Genomic DNA, 20450 nt, shown 5'->3' with positions numbered 1-20450 from the left:
GTAACCACCATTGCAGGCAGCAGCCTGGAAAAATCATCCCAGCTGCATTGTGATCTGCCTGTCTTCCATGACTGGCTGTGCAGAGACGGACAGCAAGGTAAGACTCTGGCTGGCAGTGTTCTTTGCTGTACAGCTCCTATGCTAGTTTTGTCATTTGATCCTTTTCTAAGCTGTAGCAGGGCAGGAGACACATTTATAACCAAGCGTGATGTTTTAAAGGCAGAACATAGTTGTGAAACTAAATTACATTGAAAAAGTGCTACATAAAACATGAAATATCCACTCAGATTGATTGTAGTTGTACATTTGTACAATAAGTATTCGTAGGAATTGAATAGGATCTTTATCAAGCTCTGCTTTCTGCCATGGAGGACTCTATATGGTTACTGCTGAATAGAGACAAAAAGGCAGATGAGATTTAATATGGATACATTTGAAATAAAGCACAAGACTGGACAGGTACCATGCGTTCTCAATAGAACAGTACTTGATAACCCTGTGTACTGTTTAGAGATCTCATAGAAAACCCAACAGGAGCAAATACACAAGCAGGCATCCTCTCCAGGTGAGGGAGAAAAGGTACCATCGTCACCATCAGAAAAAGAAAGGGTCCATCACTCAAAGAACACTGAACTGATGGAATACAGTAAAACCTTGGATCGCAAGTAACTTGGTATGCATTTGTTTTGCAAGCAAAACATTTTATTAAATTTTAACTTGATAAACAAGCAAGGTCTTGCAATATGAGTACATACAGTATACAGCCGTCACATCATCACAACTGAACCGATGGTTCTTCTCTCTGACACTGCGGGAGTATAATGACTGTTCTAAATGAGCAAGGTCTTGCATTATGAGTGCATACAGTATTTTGGATTCAAGTTTTTGGATTGTGGAATGAATCGTCTGAGTTTCCATTATTTCTTATGGGGAAATTTGCTTTGATATACGAGTGTTTTGGATTACAACATGGTGGTGAACTGGGTTAGAAACTGGCTGTGGGACAGACGCTAGAGGGTGGTGGTTAATGGAAGTCGCTCGGAGGAAGGAAAGGTGAGTAGTGGAGTCCCTCAGGGTTCGGTGCTGGGGCCAATCCTGTTCAATATGTTTGTGAGTGACATTGCTGAAGGGTTAGAAGGAAAAATATGCCTTGCAGATGATACCAAGATTTGTAACAGAGTAGACACCGAAGAGGGAGTGGAAAATATGAGAAAGGATCTGCAAAAGTTAGAGGAATGGTCTAATGCCTGGCAACTAAAATTCAATGCAAAGAAATGCAGAGTAATGCATTTGGGGATTAATAATCGTAAGGAACCGCATATGCTGGGAGGTGAGAAGCTGATATGCACGGACGGGGAGAGGGACCTTGGGGTGATAGTGTCCGAAGATCTAAAGGCGAAAAAACAGTGTGACAAGGCAGTGGCTGCTGCCAGAAGGATGCTGGGCTGTATAAAGAGAGGCGTAGTCAGTAGAAGGAAGAAGGTGTTGATGCCCCTGTACAGGTCATTGGTAAGGCCCCACTTGGAGTATTGTGTTCAGTTTTGGAGACCGTATCTGGTGAAAGACGTAAGAAGACTGGAGGCGGTCCAGAGGAGGGCGATGAAAATGATAGGAGGCTTGCGCCAGAAGACATATGAGGAGAGACTGGAAGCCCTGAATATGTATACCCTAGAGGAAAGGAGAGACAGGGGAGATATGATTCAGACGTTCAAATACTTGAAGGATATTAACGTAGAACAAAATCTTTTCCAGAGAAAGGAAAATGGTAAAACCAGAGGACATAATTTGAGGTTGAGGGGTGGTAGATTCAAAGGCAATGTTAGGAAATTCTACTTTATGGAGAGGGTGGTGGATGCCTGGAATGCGCTCCCGAGAGAGGTGGTGGAGAGTAAAACTGTGACTGAGGTCAAAGAAGCGTGGGATGAACACAGAGGATTTAGAATCCAAAAATAATATTAAATATTGAACTAAGGCCAGTACTGGGCAGACTTGCACGGTCTGTGTCTGTGTATGGCCGTTTGGTGGGGGATGGGCTGGGAGAGTGTAGATGGGCTGGAGTAGGTTTTAACAGAGATTTCTGCAGTTGGAACCCAAGCACAGTAACGGGTAGAGCTTTGGATTCTTGCCCAGAAATAGCTAAGAAAAAAATTAAAAAATTTAAAATGAATCAGGTTGGGCAGACTGGATGGACCATTCGGGTCTTTATCTGCTGTCATCTACTATGTTACTATGTTTCTGAACAAATTATGCTTGCAAACCAAGGTTTTAGTGTATTTTCACTAAGAGAAGCAGTCATAATTAGAATACTAAATACCTTCAAATGAAAGCTGCTGAAAAATAGATTAATGGATACTGTGGTGTAGTGAAAGCAGGGAGAAGAAGTGATCATCAGATTTGGGTCCAAGAACTGATTCCCACCCCCCACTATTCCAGTTCTCAGATTACTGTGTGACCATCCAACTTCCTAGACAGACTGTATGTTATGGAGCCCATTGTAGCCAGCTGCCACCGTGGGGATGAACCTGCACTGGCAGTGATTGCTGCCCACATGCACTCCAGGATGGCACGAAGAGCTGAAGAGACCAAGGAGGAGATGGAAGCAATCAGAAAAAGGGTTGATCAGGTATGAAAAAATGACATATATTGCTTGAACAGACATACAGTACCCGCTCAGTTAACTGGCACCGATGGGGATTGATAAGGTTGCTTGAGAGTTACTATGAAAAGTAGGTCTAACTCAGTGTCCTGCAAACTTTCTTGAGCCGCAGCTCTCTAAAGGTAGTATCTGCGGTTCGAGGCACCCAGAAGTGCTCAGACTATGCCATGATGACATTACATGCATGTATGATGATGTCATCACGTTGACATCTGCGCATGCGCAAAGGCCTTTCAGACGGGCCCTGAGACGCCAGTGGGGTTGCCAGCAGGGAAGAGGGCCAAAGAGAAGGAGAGGTTCTGTAGGCAGTCAGCCAGCGCCAGCACCTCTCGTCCTCCCCAGTGTGCCATGGCACACCTGGAATCTCAGGAGGCACACAGTTTGCAATACACTGGCCTAACTAATATTATACCCCATACTATGCCATACTATAAACTGTTCCAGACAAACTACCAGACATGTGGTAGGCAAAACATAGATTTACTCAGGTGTGGTGTGCCAACTCTTAAATTCCCACCAGAAATTGATTTTATTTTCATTTTTATTTAAAGTATTACAGTATTTCTTTGATTATTATTCCCCCCGCTGGTTGATGAGTTTTGGTTGCTTGAGTTCCGGTTAACAGAGAGTCTACTCTATATGTACATCACACTACCCAGAATACAGCTGGGCTGCCATTGTCATCATACCTGAACTCTACAGTGGCCTAGAAGATAGTGGTCTATGAGGAAGGCGACAATACTATGAGGGACTTCACCTTGAGAATGTCGGTGAAATAGTGTCCCTGACTTAGACCACTAGCTAATACTTATTACAGTAATGAATGATACCTTTTGAAGTAAAATAAATATTTATATTTAAAGACAAAAAACATAAATAAAATAATAAAAATATTCCACCAATGCCTAAAAAGATCTATTAACAACCATTGATCCAATGACGATGCAACACATAAAGCTTTTGTGTAATGAAAATTTATTGAACACAAAGTGGTGTTTCTGAGGATTGCTAAATGTTTGAAGGGTGTTATACCTGTCATATAACAGCCATTTCCTCTTGTTTTTTTAGAACAGGCTCCATATCATATATCCTGATCTAATACACTTGTGGAACTTGAGACATCTTGACCTGAACATCTCAATTCCAATTTGTATATCTTTTCTAAAATGCTGCTCCATATAATCTAAACAGAACTTCTTCATGTAACAGGCCCACTGCACCACAAAGCTGGCAAAATTGAATTTTGATGCCTTGAATGATCTCTGGTTTGGATTCTCCTTTTTATACATTTCTTCAACAATGGTTTCACAGTGATTAATTGGTTGATTTTCTGTATTTTTCTTGTACTCAGATGATTCAGGTCTTTGAACAGACTAGCCTAATAGTTGAAGGGCAGCAACCAGGCATGGAGATTATAGATGATGTGGTAAGTTAAATGATGGTCTTTCTAAATTGATATACATGTGAAAAAACCTCGATTTGGAGCTGGTCAGTTGACCCAATATTAGTCTAGGAGGCTGCTATGTAGAAGCCCTAGGTTTAATTCCCAAGCCTGTTCTTTGGGTTGGCTGGGGCAGGGATACCTTGGAGGTCATAGCTAAGGGCAACACATACTGACTGGATGAGAGTGCCATCATGTGACATTCTAGACAGAAGTGCAGTTCATGCCTTTCTACCAGAGGGTTGGTGCTATGATTGCTGGGCTACATGAGAGAGTCTCAGAATGGTAGAGAGTCAAGACAAGTCAATAGTCGAGCACCAGTAGGGTGGGCTTTTGGTTGGTAGGGCAGTCCCACAGGTTCTGTGGCCGCCGTAGAAAAGGTATCTGTAGTGAGTTTCCTCCAATGTAATCAGATCCTCACTGTTTTATTTTTAAGAATAGAGCCTGACCTACTAAAGGTTTCGTTCCCATAGGTACTATACCGTACTATGTATACTAAAATGCTTTTTGCCACACCATAGTAGGTTCAAGGTTGATAACAAATATTGCAAATACATAAAAAGAAAAGAAAATACAAAAAATGGCAAGACCCTGTAGTACCTCTAGAAACATAGAAACATGATGGCAGATAAAGGCCAAATGGTCCATCTAGTCTCCAAGAGATTCCACGTGCCTATCCCAGGCCCTTTTGAATTCAGACACAGTCTCTGTCTCCACCACCTCTTCTGGGAGACTGTTCCATGCATCTAGCCTATAACTATGTCCAAAAACTTTATACTTGCCAAACACAGTTCTCTAAAGGTCTTCCTTTGGCTTCAGAAATCATAGTGGATGCATTTGTCTGCGTGGTGTTAGAAAGATTTGATAGGGCTGAGAGGCCTTAGAATGAGGTTTCTAGGATCATTCAGTCTTAAATCTGACCTCGCTTTCCTCTCCAGGACCAGCTGAACTCCATCCTGAGTGACAAGGCGAAGAGGAAGAAGTACAATCAGCAGCTTACTGTCTTCATTGTGGGGTACCAGGAGACCTGTGGGAAGCGAAAAACCATTCTCTCACAGCTGCAGGAGGTCAGACATTGCATTTCTAAAACTTCTTGGGATGATGGCAGGGTCTACGCTCCTCAATGCATTGATTTTGGGCAGCACTAGTGGACGTTATACCTAGCAATGCCTGTGCTTTATAGAATAGTATTAGATGAACGCTTTGCAAGGTGCAGTTAGGCGTGACAGCTTACGCCTGCCATTGAAATGGTGTAAGCTGTCACGCCTAAATTTCAGCGCCACCAAAGCGGCTTTGCACTACCATTCTTTAATGGGTTAGTCGCGCCTTAATTCTGTTATAGATTGGGCCCTCGGTGCAACTTTATGGAACTGCCCCAATATGTTTTACTGCTGTTATAAAATAGAAGCTTTTTTAGTACAGAAAAACACAGAGCTGTAAATGCATGTAAGACTGTGTGAATACAAGTTTCCTGTTCCCAGTAATGCTTATCAGAAGGTGGAACAGAAGCAGTAAAGGACAGTCCCTGCTAGGGTTACCATTTGGCTCCAGAGAAAGGAGGACGGATTGAGACATCCGGGTTTTTACTTCCATAATGGAAGTAAAATCCAGATGTCTCAATCTATCCTCCTTTTTTTGGAGCCAAATGGTACATAAGAACATAAGAATTGCCATACTGGGACAGACTGAAGGTCCATCAAGCCCAGCATCCTGTTTCCAACAGTGGCCAACCCAGGTCCCAAGTACCTGGCAGAAACCCAGAGAATAGCAACGTTCCAGAGCTGAGATTGTGATGTCATAATGCCTCATCCCACCAATGCCTAAAAGCCAAACTCATCAGTGATGTCACAATGGCTTGATTGTCCTATACTTGGCTCACATATGAACATAAGAATTTCTGAACTAGGACAGAGCGAAGGTCCATCAAGCCCAGCATCCTGTTTTCAACAGTGGTCCCAAGTACCTAGCTGGATCTCAAGTAGCAAAACAGATTCTATGCTGCTTATCCTAAGAATAAGTAGTAGATTTCCTACTCAATGAAGTTTACAATCTAGTCAAGATAAAAGCATGAGACAAGGAAGAGAATCTGTGAGAATATTTGGCTATTTTGTCATCTATGAATTCCAAGAAACACAAAGTAATATAGACAATTTTAGGAAACATCATGTTGGACTGATGATAATACCCATGATGGACATGATTTACAGTAATGATGGTCATTTTAGACAATACAAAAGCATACAGATAGTTTTGTTATTATTGTTGGTTGGTTGTTTTTTGAAGATTTGTGGTATGGTGCCTAAAGTATTTGACCTTAGGATGCAAAAGTTACCCTAATGCCTATGTAGGAGGCATTTCTATGCCTGTCACTGTCCTCTGCAGCCAGAAACCTTCATGCCAATAGTTGTTTCCTGAGCACAACAAAGGTTGATTTCAGAGTTGGATGGAGAACAGGAAAGCGTCTGTTCTGATGACATTCTGAGATCTGATGGGGACTGTGGGATTAAAAGGGATCTGAAGTCTCCCAAAACATCTTAGAAAGTTCTAACCAAATTGATGGACACTGCAGTACAATAGGGCTCTTGGTGAGATGCCTCACCTGCCATAATAAATGATGAACATAGTCCAGACCTGGCACGTGCTTAGTCCTCATGATAAGTCTTATTTTGAGTTCTGTTTGCATTTTTCCTTCAGTTTTTCACATACTACGCAAAGCTGGAGGAGGAGAGCATCACCCAGACGGAGGACTTCCACATGGAGATGGATAATGTAGCTGTCCAGGTCCTGCAATATCACAGAGACACTTATGAAATGTTCAGGAAGCCACACAGCTATGACCTTCCTTTATTTGTCATTTTCTGTTCCCTTCACTCTTGCTGTTACTTGTGTTGCTCTTCAATTTTATAAACTTTTTTGTGCACATGAAATACTGATTAATGTGCATAAAGGCCTCATAAATTTAGGTCATGCCTACATTTAGGTGCGTATTTGTAGAGTAGGCCTGCTCAAGGAAGGAGTCATAATTTTTGTGAGTATACGATGGACCCTACATAATTGATTTAATATGGGACCGCTTGCAACTACTACTATTTATTTATTATTTCTAAAGCGCTACCAGACGCATGCAATGCTGTACATTAAACACACAAGAGATAGTCCCTGCTCAAAAGAGCTTACAGTCTAATTATGACAGACACACTGGACAAAAATAGTGAATAAATATTTGCAGTTCATGTAGGGAAAATTCAAAGGGATGAAGAGGTAAAGAGAGTTGGGGACTATAGAGGGAATGATAGACAAATATGGTGATTTACAAGTTGGTGTGGTTAAGATTTAAATGCAGCTTCGAAAAAAATGGGATTTTAGCCTGGATTTGAATACCACCAGAGACAGACCCCCCAACGTACTGAGTCAGGCAGGTTGCTCCAGGCATACGGCGCAGCAAAGCAGAAGGGACAGAGTCAGGAGTTTGCAGTAGTGGAAAAGAGAACAGACAAGAGAGACTTGACTGACCAACGAGTTCCCAGGCAAGTGGTCAAGGGGCAGACCTCTTTTTTTTTTTCTTTTTGCTATTATTTATTGCTTTGGACCTCCCCCCCCCCCCCCCCATATAACATAGATTCACTTATAATGCAGTGAAATATCTTGGATCCCCCAACATCAGCGTTGTATGGGGTCTATGGTGTACTTTATCAAATAAATGCATGCTTTAAGTGCTAACATTGCATCTGCCCCTTGAAAGGAGGAGTAGCATAATGGTTAGAATAATGGTCTGAGAATCAGGGTTCAAATGCAACTGCAGCCCCTTGTGATCTGTCACTTAACCTTCCAATGCCACAGGTTCAAACTTCGACTATTAGCCTCTCAGGAACAGGAAAATAACTTACCTTGATCCATTGAAAAATGAGGTGTGAGCTACAATGCTACTACCAGTGGCATAGCGAGGGGGAGAGGCGCCTGGGGCGGTGGTGCCCCTCCCCCATCCTCTTCTCCACACCCTCGCTCCTTCCCCACCCACCCTGCCATATGCGCATACCCCTTTTCTACCCCGTGCCTCTTTTAGCTTCCCCGGTGTGAGCAGCATCACCAACTTGCTGCCTGCGTCAGCGTTGGCTCTCCCTCTGAGGTCAGTTCCTAGGAAGTGACGTCGGAGGGAGAGCCGATGCTGGCGCGAGCAGCAGGTTGGAGTTGCTGCTCGCGTCAGCGAAGAGGTAAAGATACGTGGGGGAGGGGGGAAGGCACGAGCGCGATGGGGAGGAGTGGGAAGGAGCAGAGGGGGCAGAGAAGAGGAGGGGTGCTGTACCCTCACCAAGACGGCGCCTGATGCGGACTTCCCCCCCCCCTTACTACATCACAAACTATTACTACTACTACCCTGTTTCCCTGAAAATAAGACCTATCCTGAAAATAAGTCCTAGTTAATATCGACCCCAGAAGCCCCCCCCCCCGAATGTCCCCGACCCTCCCTGACTCAATCCCTGACACTAGTGCTACCTGATTTGCCAAAAAAAAATTGGATTCAGTGATTCAGCAACCCCCACTCCTGCTGCTTTAGGAGGCCTCGGAGCAGAGGTATGTCAGTCTCATGGTGGGAGGGTTGGTGGGGTTCTGCTGCACAGGGGGCTGGGAGGGAGGGATAGAAAGATGCTGCACAAGGGGATAGGTGAGAGGGGAGGAAAGATGCTGCACATGGGGGTGGGGGAGAAAGGAAAGAGGGAGAAATGGGGTGGAGGAGAGGAAGGGAGAGATGATTATTGTACATGAAAAAAATAAGACATGCACTGAAAATAAGCCCTAATGCGTTTTGCGGACCCCAAATTAATATACGACATTGTCTTATTTTCGGGGTAATACGGTATGCATCATTTCTATAGCACTGAAAGGCATACGCAGAAATGATACATAGTAGTAGTAATAGTGATGTTGCTCACACCTCATTTTTCATGCAGTTTCCTTTAAATATCTGCACCTATAAAGACTCACAGTTGCCTTTAGAAATAGGCACCTTCCTTTCCTATTAACCCCCTCTTTTACCAAGGCAAGCTAGCCGATTGAGCGCACTAAACGCTAATATTTAGCACGCGCTCAATCAGCCAGTGCGCCTTAGTAAAAGGACCCCTAACTTAGGTGTCCTATTTCCCTCTTCCTGTGCATGGTTAGGCAATTGACATGTGCTGTATTTCATTAATGGATCTGATCTGCCCCGACAGGTAAAAGCAGCAGTGAGCTCTGCAGAGGCAGCAATGTCCCGCCTATTGGAGCTGCACAAGGAGCTAATCAGCTACGTGAACAATGCTATGACCCCCACCTCTGCCGGGAAAAGGTACAGGGTGGGGGAGGGGGTGTGAGAGGTTGTCGTTCATTGCAGTGCATGTTACAATATATTTTCTCGAGTTCCTTCTGTAAAATCACCAGTGCTGTGTCTGTGAATGCATGAATGATATACGGGCAGTCCCCGGGTTAAGAACGAGTTAAGTTTTTAAAGCTGTTCTTAAGTCGGATTTGTATGGAACTCAGAACTTGTAGATTGTAAGATTCTCGCTGCTTATCTCTGCTCCCAGCTGACAAAAGGGCCAACTGCCCCTAGTCCAGTGTTCCCTCTAAGGTACAGCAGGCACAACCACACACTGTTCTTAATGTGGCCATGAATCATTCCTGAATCCGCTGCAGGAGAAATGTAGGAGTCTATGACACTGGAAATTCTGCTCAGTGAAGCTGCAGCTACGTTCTTAAGTACGAGTCGTACTTAAGTCAGGCATCTGTAACTTGGGGACTGCCTGTATAAAGCTCTGAAGAAGCTAAGATCTGGTCTTTGCTATCTTGTTTATCTAAAGGCTTGTAAAATCTGATTATTTCAGGAAGCTTTTTTGCAGTAAGATCTATATAGTGATTGTTTCACCTATTTTGTGTTTGTTTATGATTTTATTTTGTGGTGTATTGTTTTATATTTTTATGTAAGTGGCTTGCTGTATCGCTAGTATTTTGTGTGTATGTTTCTAACATTATTTATGTTGGGTTTTTTGGAGCATCTTTTTATGGTCAGGTATCTCATAATTTAAATAAATGTGCAATGTATATTCATCAAGACAATGGCCAGTTGCTAGTCTGTGCAGAGATGCAACTCTTTCATTTTTTTTTTCTGATTCTTCTGGGCCCTCCTGGTTTTCTGCAATGAGGCAAAGGACCAGCAGGCGGAGGAGAGAGTGGCTTCTTCCTCTGCTGATTTTTCTGGGTCCGAAGTTGCAGGAGGGTGGACTTTCTGGTGCTGAACCTCCAGTAGAGCTAGCACAGTTTGTGGGAGAACTGGTTATGCTTTACTCAGTGTACTTCCAGTAAATTGCAGCTGTCCAACAAGCATGAATAAAGAGAGGGAACTCTAGAACTTATATCAATTCTGGAAGCTACAACAATGGTGCTAATTTTCACTTATTTTGTTTCCTTTGTTTACAGAAAGCCTCTGAATGACAAGTACGTAAGTGTATTGCATGAAATAAATGGGCCACCTTTTGCTCTGTTTCGAGCCAAAAAAGATGGGTCTTTCTTGTGCAACAGATTGTGTCCTGCAGACCCTGCTTGCCAGAGGGAGCAGTAGTGGTGGCCATGCTTTGAAAGCGGAAGCACTGGCAGTAACTTTCTCCCTTTGGTGAAGGCAAACCCTGTTTCTCTAGGCTAAAAAGCGGTGTTAATTAAACTCAAGGGACTGTCTCCTTTTTTTTTTTTTTTTTGCCAAATTTTAATGGGCTGCAATATTACTGCTGGCTTTGAAGAGGTGAGAGGGGAGAGGGATTTCAGCCTGTCTTAAACTGAATTAGTTTAGTTCAGTGGTCTCAAACTCAAACCCTTTTCAAAGCCATATTTTGGATTTGTAGGTACTTGGAGGGTCTCAGAAAAAAAATAGTTAATGTCTTATTAAAGAAATGACAATTTAGCATGAGATAAAACTCCTTATCGTTTATAAATCTTTCCTTTTAGCTAAGTCTTAATAATAATATTGTAATTTATAGCTAAAGAGACATATGATCAAGAAACTGTTATATTTTACTTTTGTGATTATGATAAATATGCTGAGGGCCTCAAAATAGTACATGGTGGCCCGCACGTATCTCCGCATGTTTGAGACCACTGGTTTAGTTGAATGAGTGGTCAACATTTATTTGGGAAATAAAACAGCAGAATACATTGCTGTGTTGTCTTGCATAGAGGGATGGCCCAGCTACGTATGGGTACAAATAGATGAGGACTGAATCTGTCTGCTCCTACTTATATCTTTATTTCTGTGCGCGACCCTTTTAATGTTTCATGTATCAGTTCACTGACAGCATCATTGTATTGTTGCTGGACGTTGGAAATTCTACCACAAAGTGCACTGATGCTGGAAGACAGGAGCTGGGAAGGAAAACCAAGAAAAAGTATGACATTCTAGACCAGAGCTACCAGACTGCAGTCCTAGAGGGTCACAAACCAGTCGGGTTGTCAGGATATTCCTACTCGGTATTCATGATATATATTTGCATATGTTAGAGATAGTACATGCAAATATATGTCATGCATATTTATAAGGGAGATCCTGAGAATCAGTTAGCAATGTCTAGCCTAGTAGAGCTGATCAGCAATGTATCCAAAGCTGTGACACCCACCCATGTTGGGAAAAGGTATAGGGTGGTATATATGAGAGAGGCTATGGCTCACTGCAGTGTATGCTACAATAAACTTTCTCACGTTTAATCTGTAAAATCATCAGTGTTGTGCCTATGGTTTGCAGCCCTCCGGCACTGCATTGTAACACCTCTGTTCAGACCCTAGGCATTTCCTAAGGCAAACATGCCAGCCGAAGCCTCCTTCCCAAATCGTGCACCAGCTTTGAAAAGTGGAAAAGTCTGATGCCCCCACCAAGGATCTACCTCCACCCAAATATTGGTGGAGCTAAATCCAGCCATTGCAAAATTCTAAGAAAGGGACATTCAGTCCAATCCATGAAATCTCTGTTACTGAACCAAGGCTAAAAAGAACATTTCATTGGTGTTCTGCAGGAGCCGCAAAAAAATGGAGAAAGCCATAGAACAGGCCAAAGAGGATATTGCCCAGCTCACAATTAAACTCCTGCAAGCCCAGAAAGGTAGGAAGGCAAGGAATTGTTAAGCATGACCTGGGCTGGGGAGAAATGAGGCACCTAGCACATATATTGTTTGTTAGATTCTTGACATATTGCTTTTTGGTGGTGCAACTAAAACAGTTATGTGGAAAGAATGCACTTCCAGTTTCCCAGAAGAATGGAATGGAGTAGAGACCGAGAAGCATGGTGACATGCCACGAGTGGTTTATGCTTCTGTGCGCTGCACTTCTCAGGTGAAATCACTGGACCCCTTCCAGATTGGTGAGGGCATTTGAAGGGCACTTCTGTAACAGTGTGCCTGTTCTATAAGGGAAGGTAGATGCCCCTACTCTTGCCCTAGGAATCAAGTTTGCATTTCAGCTTCAATCCCGTCTCTGCTCTTTCTTGCTCTTCTCTTAAATTTCCTCTGTGCCTTCACATTTGTTCTCGTTTCAACCTCTATAAAGAATAGTATAAAGAATTGTTCGTCTAATTGTGTATGGTCAATTCTCTTGGTATCTGACTCAAAGGCTGGCAAAATATGTACCTTGTAGATGTTTACGATCTGAATCTGCCATGAGGTTGTCTGTTGAGATTGATTGATTGATTGATTTTCAAAATTTCAATATCATTTACTTCCAAAATGGTTTACAAGGAGTTACATACATAAAATATTAAGAATCTATGCAAAATAAAAACAGACAAATTCAGTCTTACATAAAATCAATTGCTCAAAGAAATGCATCTACAAATAGTTGAGTCTTTAACATTTTCCTAAATGAATTCCTCTCTCCACATTTTCGAATTTGGCCAACTAGGCCATTCCATAGCTTGACTCCTGCACTTGTGAAAGTCATGGCATTTGTTTCCACATATTTAGGGTTAGCCTTTGTTTTCAGCAATACGGCACTTTCGGAATGCAGGGGTCTTTGTGGTTGATAACGAGACATCATATTCTTAAAAATTTCAGACATCGTACCATATAGAAATTGATGACATAACATAATTGCTTTGTATTGAATTTGAAACACAACTGGCAACCAATGCAATTGTTGGAGATATGGAATAATATGCTCATACCTTGATGTTCCAGTTATCAATCTGGCTGTGGCATTCTGAACCACCTGCAATGCCTTGCACCTGGTCTTAGTTATTCCCAGGTACAGATACAGAGGGAAGTGAAGTATACGGCTACTCAGTCCTCTATGGTTTCTTTTCCTGGTTCACGTTTGTGGAGCACCTTATCAGGGGCTCGTAGACTATTTAGCAACTTGGGATTGTTTTAAGAAAATGTTGAAGACTCATCTGTTCGTGAAAGCCTTTTTGTAGATTTGACTTGTCTGTGACTGGCAGCTGGAAGATATGGCTGTGTTTGTTATACATTGATTGTGTATGTTGTTGCTGTGGTTCACTTAGGTTTTAAGCAGAATATAAGTTTTTGAAATAAATAAATAACCCAAAATCACAAGGAGTAGTACTTGGCTATGAACCCAGCATTCTAATCAGAAAATAATGAGTATATATTGAAGGAACTAAGGCCAGTACTGGGCAGACTTGCGCGGTCTGTGTCCCATATATGGAGATTCAGTTGAGGATGGGCTGGAGAGGGCTTCGATGGCTGGGATGGTTAAGATGGGCTGGAGCTCTGGGTTTCTGGCCCAGAAATATCTACAAAAAAGAACCATTTAAATTAAATGGTTAATTTATGGAGCATGTATGGTTGGACAGACTGGATAGACCATTCAGGCCTTTATCTGCCATCATTTACTATGTTACTATGTTACCTCTAGATAGGGAGCCTGGTGCACTAACCATTAGATTAGTTTCTTCACACCAGGCAAACTGCTGCCTATGCAAATGGGTACACCGACAAATGAGTGCAGGGCAATTGCGCTCTGACAAATGCGGGCCGACAATTGTGCGCAGGGACAAGTGTGTGCCCCGACAATTACGTGCATGGACAAGTGCGGCCCGTGAATCTGGAAGGCCCTGATTTGCTGAGACTCCTCAGGCCCCTCCCAAGGGACGGGGCCTGAGGAGTCTCAGCAAATCAGGGTCTTCGTGCTAGGGTAAGGTTTTATATCATGATTGGGGTTCCCATAATCATGATATAAACCTTCCCCTAACACTAGATAGCAAGTGAATATTTAAAGTGTAGTGGGGGGTTTCCCCCCTCAAAAACACAAAATAGTATCCACCGCCGCAATTGTCCATGTGTGTACTTGTCCGTACGTACAATTATTGGGGATGCGCACTTACCCCTGCGCGCAATTGTTCTGTACTTATTTGACGGGTCACCATGCAAATGTGCTTCAAACAAATGTTTGTCTTTATTTTTCTACAGAAACAGAAAATGTCAGCATATAAAAACCATCAACATAACTAATCTGCCCATTTTAGATGTTATGATGCTGATAAGAAACTTTAAAAAAAAATGCATCCTGTACAACCTGTATTGATTATTATATATTTAATATAATAAAAATATTATTATATATTTAATATGATAAAATATATATCTTTCTATTCTTGAAGATCTGGATTCTAAAGACAAGAAGCTGAAGGAACTGTTAAGACAGAATGAGATGAAGGGGTTGGAGAGTCAGCACTTACAAGACCAGCTACAGAGCACAAAGGTAATAGGCTGCAGATTAGTCAAAAGCTCTCAACAGGGTGCGCAAAACAGATAAATTATGAGCAAAACACTTAGGGCTTCTTTTACAAAGGTGCGTTAGGGCCTTAACGCGCAGAATAGCACGTGCTAAACTGCCCCGCGCGCTAGCCGCTACCGCCTCCTTTTAAGCAGGTGGTAATTTTTCGGCTAGCGCACACTATAGCGCGTGCTAATAAAAACACTAGCGCACCTTTGTAAAAGGAGTCCTTAGAGGGCTCTCTATTGAACCACATTAAGCACTAAATCTGAGAGTTACCATATGATAACTGCTTGCACACAACCACTTTCAGGGGCTTTGGGGGTATTTTTGCAGTGAGGAGTGGCCTAATGGTTAAAGGAGCTGCCTAGAAGATAAGCGCAGTTTATAGAATCAGGCCCAAATTCTATAATGGCATTTATATGCTCAACTGTCAGTATAGAATGCTAATATAAGTTTGTAGTGCGAGCACTTGTGCTAGCTCAGTAGCTGGTGTAAATGCTCATACCTAACTCTAGGCAGGTAGGAGTATAAATGTTAGTATTCTATAACCCATGCTTATAAGTGCCTGGCTCACCCTCGGCCTGCATATACTCCCCCCCAAGTCCACACTCCCTTTCATCTGATAGAATACCAAATAAGTGTAGTTACATGTGTCAGTGTTAATTGTTGCCAATTATAGCTTATTGCTCATTGGCACCAATTATCACCTTTGCCACCAGAGGTCACGGCAGCCATTTTGAAAGCAGAGCGGGCATGGGCAGGATCAACTGAGATCGCTCCTGCCCTGACCTCACTGCTGGAACACTTGGGTTTTTAGGGTAGACCTGCGGGGATCAACATTAATCAGGTGGCTGGGGAGGCACTTGGAGGGGGGGGGGGATGACCAGGAGCAAGGAGGCTGTGCTGAGTGTGGCGAGGGGAGGATGGGGGAGTGGAAGGATGCAATGCAGTGCGAGTCTTCATATTATCTGACTTTTCAGTTTTCCAACAACCTGCTGGCCCCTGATTAAGTCGGATAATCGAGACTCTACAGTAGTTGGACAATTTTCAGAAAATGCTGAGCTCCAAAATTTGTGCATCATTTTCAGCCAAACCTAGGAATATAACTTTTCAGCTAAAAATTAATCTAAATTCGATGTGTAAAAGTTATGCTCATAAATTTAGACGTGCCCCCTTCCCTTTCCCCATAGCTTTTTAACTTCTCCGGCGTGAGCAGCAAGTCCATGTCGGTGTCGGCTCGCCCTTTGACGTCACTTCCAAGGCGCGGGTCCCGCATTTGAGACATAGATAGGACAATTCATCTATCATTAATCCTTATGCTCAAATACCTAATTTTAATCAGACCTTATGTATAGGTCATAATTTTCCCTACCCTCTCCTCTAGGCTTAGCCATGTTTTCAAAATTATTCTTCATTACCCTCCGGATGTTTTTTCCCTAAATGTATCTTTATCTTCTTTAAAAGATTGTAGTTCACCCCTCTTTCCTTTTGTATCAATAATTATTTGTATGTATACATTGTACATTTATTTGTATAAAATTGTTCTATTTTTTGTCTCCTAATTTTAAACTGTTATACGCATTGAAGTACAGTGGTACCTTGGATTACGAGCATAATCCGTTCCAGGAGCATGCTCGTAATCCAAAATGCTCGTTTATCAAAGCGAGTTTCCCCATAGGAAATAATGGAAACTCGCTTTGATACATTTCCCCCCTCCCCCCGAGAACCGGCATTGGACCCCCGAAGGCCCCCCCCTGCGATCCGGCACCCTCCCCCCCGCTATCCGGTACCACTCCCCCCGTGATTCGGCACCCCCCCCCCCGTGATCCGGCACCCCCCCCCCCACCGCTTCTTACCGTCTTCTGGGCCTGGGCACCGGCACTGGCATGTCCTGTGCGTTGGTGCCGGTGCCCGAAGATCGGCCTCCTCTTCCTGCTGAGCCTTGAGCATCTGCGCATGCTCAAGGCCTGCGAATTCACGTTCTCTCCGACGTGAACTCGCAGGCCTTGAGCATGCGCAGATGCTCAAGGCCCAGCAGGAAGAGGAGGCCGACCTTCAGGCACCGGCACCAACGCACAGGATATGCCGGTGCCCAGGCCCAGAAGACGGTAAGAAGCGGCAGGGGGTTGCCCAATCGCGGTGGGGGGTGCCCAATTGCGGCGGGGGGAGGGTGCCGGATCGCAGGGGGGGGGCGCTTGTAAATCGAGCCAAGCTTGGTTTCCGAGGTGCCGATTTTGCAAATGTTTTGCTCGTCTTGCAAAACACTCGCAAACAGGTACACTCATAAACCGAGGTACCACTGTACTTGACATTGCATGTACAACAAACTTTTAAGAAACTTTAAACCTGAAGTGACGTCAGAGAGAGAGCCAATGGCCGATGCCAACACAAGCAGCAACCTCGCACCGGGGAAGTAAAAAAAGGTACAGGGGAAAGCAAGGGGCACGCAGCAAGGAGAGGAGCAGGGTGCAGAGAAGAGGTGTGCCGTGCCCTTAGCAAGATGATGCCCAGGGCGGACCGCCTTTACTATGCCATTGCCGCCATTCTTTTGCACAGATTTATGAGCCCAGTGCTAAGCTCAAGAAGTTAAATTGCCCTGAAATTGCCCCCGTTGCGACCCACTTTTTATGCTCCTAAACTACGAATTTAATGAGTAAAAATGTATGCACTCATCCCTAGTAAATTTACAGAAAGGCCAATTTGTAAGTATATCTCTCAAGGCTAGGAGCATAAATCTTTTGAATTTTGGGACATATATTTTAAAATATTAAATAGATCAAAAGTTTATCTAAATAAATAAATAGAAAGATGTACATATAGGTGCTCACACATATATGAGGATAATTCCCAAAAGTCATTTATTTAAAATGTTCTACTCTCTCTGAGGTGATCGCTCTGAGTTTGTGTGATGGTCAAAACTTATCGATTGATTTGGTTGCAGCTGTTTTTTTTTTGTTTTTTTTTTGCCACCCCTCAAACTGCTGCTCTAGGATAGTGTTTCTCAAGTCGGTCCCTGAGTACCCCCTTGCCATCAGGTTTTCAGGATATCCACAGTGAATCTGCATGAACTTGCTTTGCATACACTGCCTCCATTATACGCAAATTTCTTTCATAGTTTATTAAAATTTGATTAAAAGCTAATTATAATTATTTTTTTTATAATATTCTAAGAGACCAATCCTTCACTTTCTCATATCATGCTATGAAACACTGGGATAATATAATAACCATTCCACTTTCTGACATTGACTGGGAACTCTTTTGGTCTTCAACAAATCGCCCACTTTTATCTTCTAGAGTTTCACAGTCAATGCTCTTTGTAATGTGGAATGCAATATGGACCCCATTTCGTATGTGGAAAGCCAAATTAAAACAAGATTCTATCTACTGGAACTGTTTGAAAGAGGAAGGAACTCTTGATCATATGTTCTTCCATTGTACTCTGGTCCGTTCTTTTTGGTCCAAAATCTGGAATACCATACAATCTATCACCAACTGCTCAGAAGAGATTTCTATGGACATTATAATCCTTCGATCTCAACACCCCTGTTTCACGCAATCAAATTGTCCTCCTAAACTTATTGATACCATGTTTGTGACTGCTCTCATGCATATTCTGAAAAATTGGAAATCATCTTCGTTATTAGATTATACTTTTTGGTGGAACTCTCTATGTATGTACCACAGATTTGAATCATATGCATATGAAAATAAAATTTCACTCCATAAATCCATGAATTGGAAAAACAAAAAATCACCCTGGTCATTTTTAGATTCATATGTACATTCTACTATGTAGACACTCCTGTCTTCTCCTCTCTTTAAAAATTATATATATATATATATATTTTTTTTTTTCTCTCTTCTTTTTTCCTCTCTCTTTCAATTTTTACTTTGTCCTATTTCACTTTCTATTGTCATACATCACCACAAACAAATCCAAAAACAACTCTGAGCTTTTCTTAATAATATGGGCCTTTATAATTAACTGTATATTAATGCAAAATGTTATACTACTTTTATGTATTTGAATTGCTCCTTGTATTTTTTAAAATACTGAATAAAATTTATTGAACTAAAAAAAAAAAAAAAAAAGCTAATTATAAAATACGAAGCGTTGTGCATTAAAATAACATATGAAAGGGGATACTAACACCAAATAACAGACTGGACCTAACAAAGACCAAACAAACTTGACGTAGGAAAGGTTAGCAAAACAAGAGGAGAGGAGGTTGGGAGGGATGGGAAAGGGAAAAGGATAAATTTATGTAATGTACCAATGATTGTTTATAAGTGATATATTTATTGTTACTGTGAATGAATATATTTAACACTTAATGTAATTTTGAAAATGAATAAAGAATTAAAAAAAAAAAAAAAAAGGAGAGGAGGGAGAGCTACAATTTTCTAAAGAAAAAACAAAAAAGGTAAAAAAACAAGGGGGAAGGAGGAGGGTGGTACAGGTAAAGAGATGATAAGATAGCAGGAAGGATAAATTAGTCGTAGGTGTCTTTAAAAAGGAAGCATTTTAAACTACCCTTGAATTTATCATATATTTTGTTCTGCTCTGATATATGATGGGAGGGAGTTCCAGGTTGTGGGTGCCATGACAAAGATGGAGGCATGGCGAGTACCAATAATTTTTAGTGAGAGGACATGCAGATTCATTGTGGATATCCCGAAAACCTGACTGGCTAGGGGGTACTCCAGTACTGACATGAGAAGCACTGCTCTAGGAGATTGTGTATTCTGCCTAATGGTTAGTTCAGCCCTGAAAGGATGGCTTGGTTAAGTTCTCCCTTGCAGTTTTCTCCCTTTGCCCTACTATTGTTTTCCATTTATCTTCTCTTTCCTGTACTTATTGTAGTTCTCCTCCCTCTCCTTCTCATTTGCTGTATGTTTCATTCTGTGTTTGTCCATGTTTTTGTAATTTTAATCTTGTTGTTTTAATTTGCCTTCTCCATTATTTTTTATTGTTGTGAAACGCTTAGCATTTGATAGACGTTTATCAAATCTCTAACAAACTTGGTTGTATGTCCTCCACTTCCCTTTGTATCTGTATAGAATCTCCTGGCCACTTACCAGCAAGAGTATGACATGCAGAGGTCACTGCAGGAAGCTGAGGGCAAGTGGCAGGCTTCCCGAATTGCCGAGCTGGAAGAAATCCTGACAGAAAAGGAGGAACTCAAGAGAGAGACAGCAACCCAGGTAACACTGAAGTTCACCAATACATCTGTCACTTTGAAAAACGTATGTAATGAACTATTTATCCGTCTTTTCAGCTACGAATAGCGTTTCCCCAAATATAATTTTACAGGTTGATCGCTGGAATAATCTTCCACAACAGGTAATTGAGGCAAGCAGCGTGCCAGATTTTAAGAAAAGATGGGATTGGCATGTGGGATCTCTTCATGGAGGTAGTTAGGGGATGGGTCATTAGTGGGCAGACTAGATGGGCCATGGCCCTTTTCTGCCGTCATTTTCTATGTTTCTAGACATCTGGTGTTCTTTTACAGTGGTGATGGTGGCATTGCTGGAAGGGGAATTTATTGTATGAAGCTAAAACTACCCTTGTAAGACTAAGAACATGTAACTGTGATCCAGCGT

General features: G+C 42.3%; 1 protein-coding gene across 3 annotated transcripts in view; it reads left to right on the top strand.

The window, feature by feature from the left end:
* LOC117347950 overlaps positions 1-20450 on the top strand; it is an 80323-nt gene continuing 59873 nt past the window's right edge. For 2 of the 3 annotated variants that reach the window (XM_033919468.1, XM_033919467.1), the window contains exons 1-10: positions 1-97; positions 2434-2623; positions 4008-4082; positions 5036-5164; positions 6792-6878; positions 9308-9420; positions 10548-10565; positions 12128-12213; positions 14725-14825; positions 19908-20051. In XM_033919468.1, coding sequence (XP_033775359.1) covers positions 2483-2623; positions 4008-4082; positions 5036-5164; positions 6792-6878; positions 9308-9420; positions 10548-10565; positions 12128-12213; positions 14725-14825; positions 19908-20051 — 894 coding nt within the window. In that variant the 5' untranslated portion in view covers positions 1-97; positions 2434-2482. Of the gene's footprint in view, positions 98-2433; positions 2624-4007; positions 4083-5035; positions 5165-6791; positions 6879-8919; positions 9421-10547; positions 10566-12127; positions 12214-14724; positions 14826-19907; positions 20052-20450 lie in introns of those variants that run through there. The other variant, XM_033919469.1, reaches the window with a different exon arrangement.

The sequence above is a fragment of the Geotrypetes seraphini genome, chromosome 14, assembly GCF_902459505.1.
Source record: "Geotrypetes seraphini chromosome 14, aGeoSer1.1, whole genome shotgun sequence".
Classification (NCBI taxonomy): domain Eukaryota; kingdom Metazoa; phylum Chordata; class Amphibia; order Gymnophiona; family Dermophiidae; genus Geotrypetes; species Geotrypetes seraphini.
Note: the sequence above shows the minus strand (reverse complement) of the source record. Positions and strands in the feature narration are given on the sequence as shown.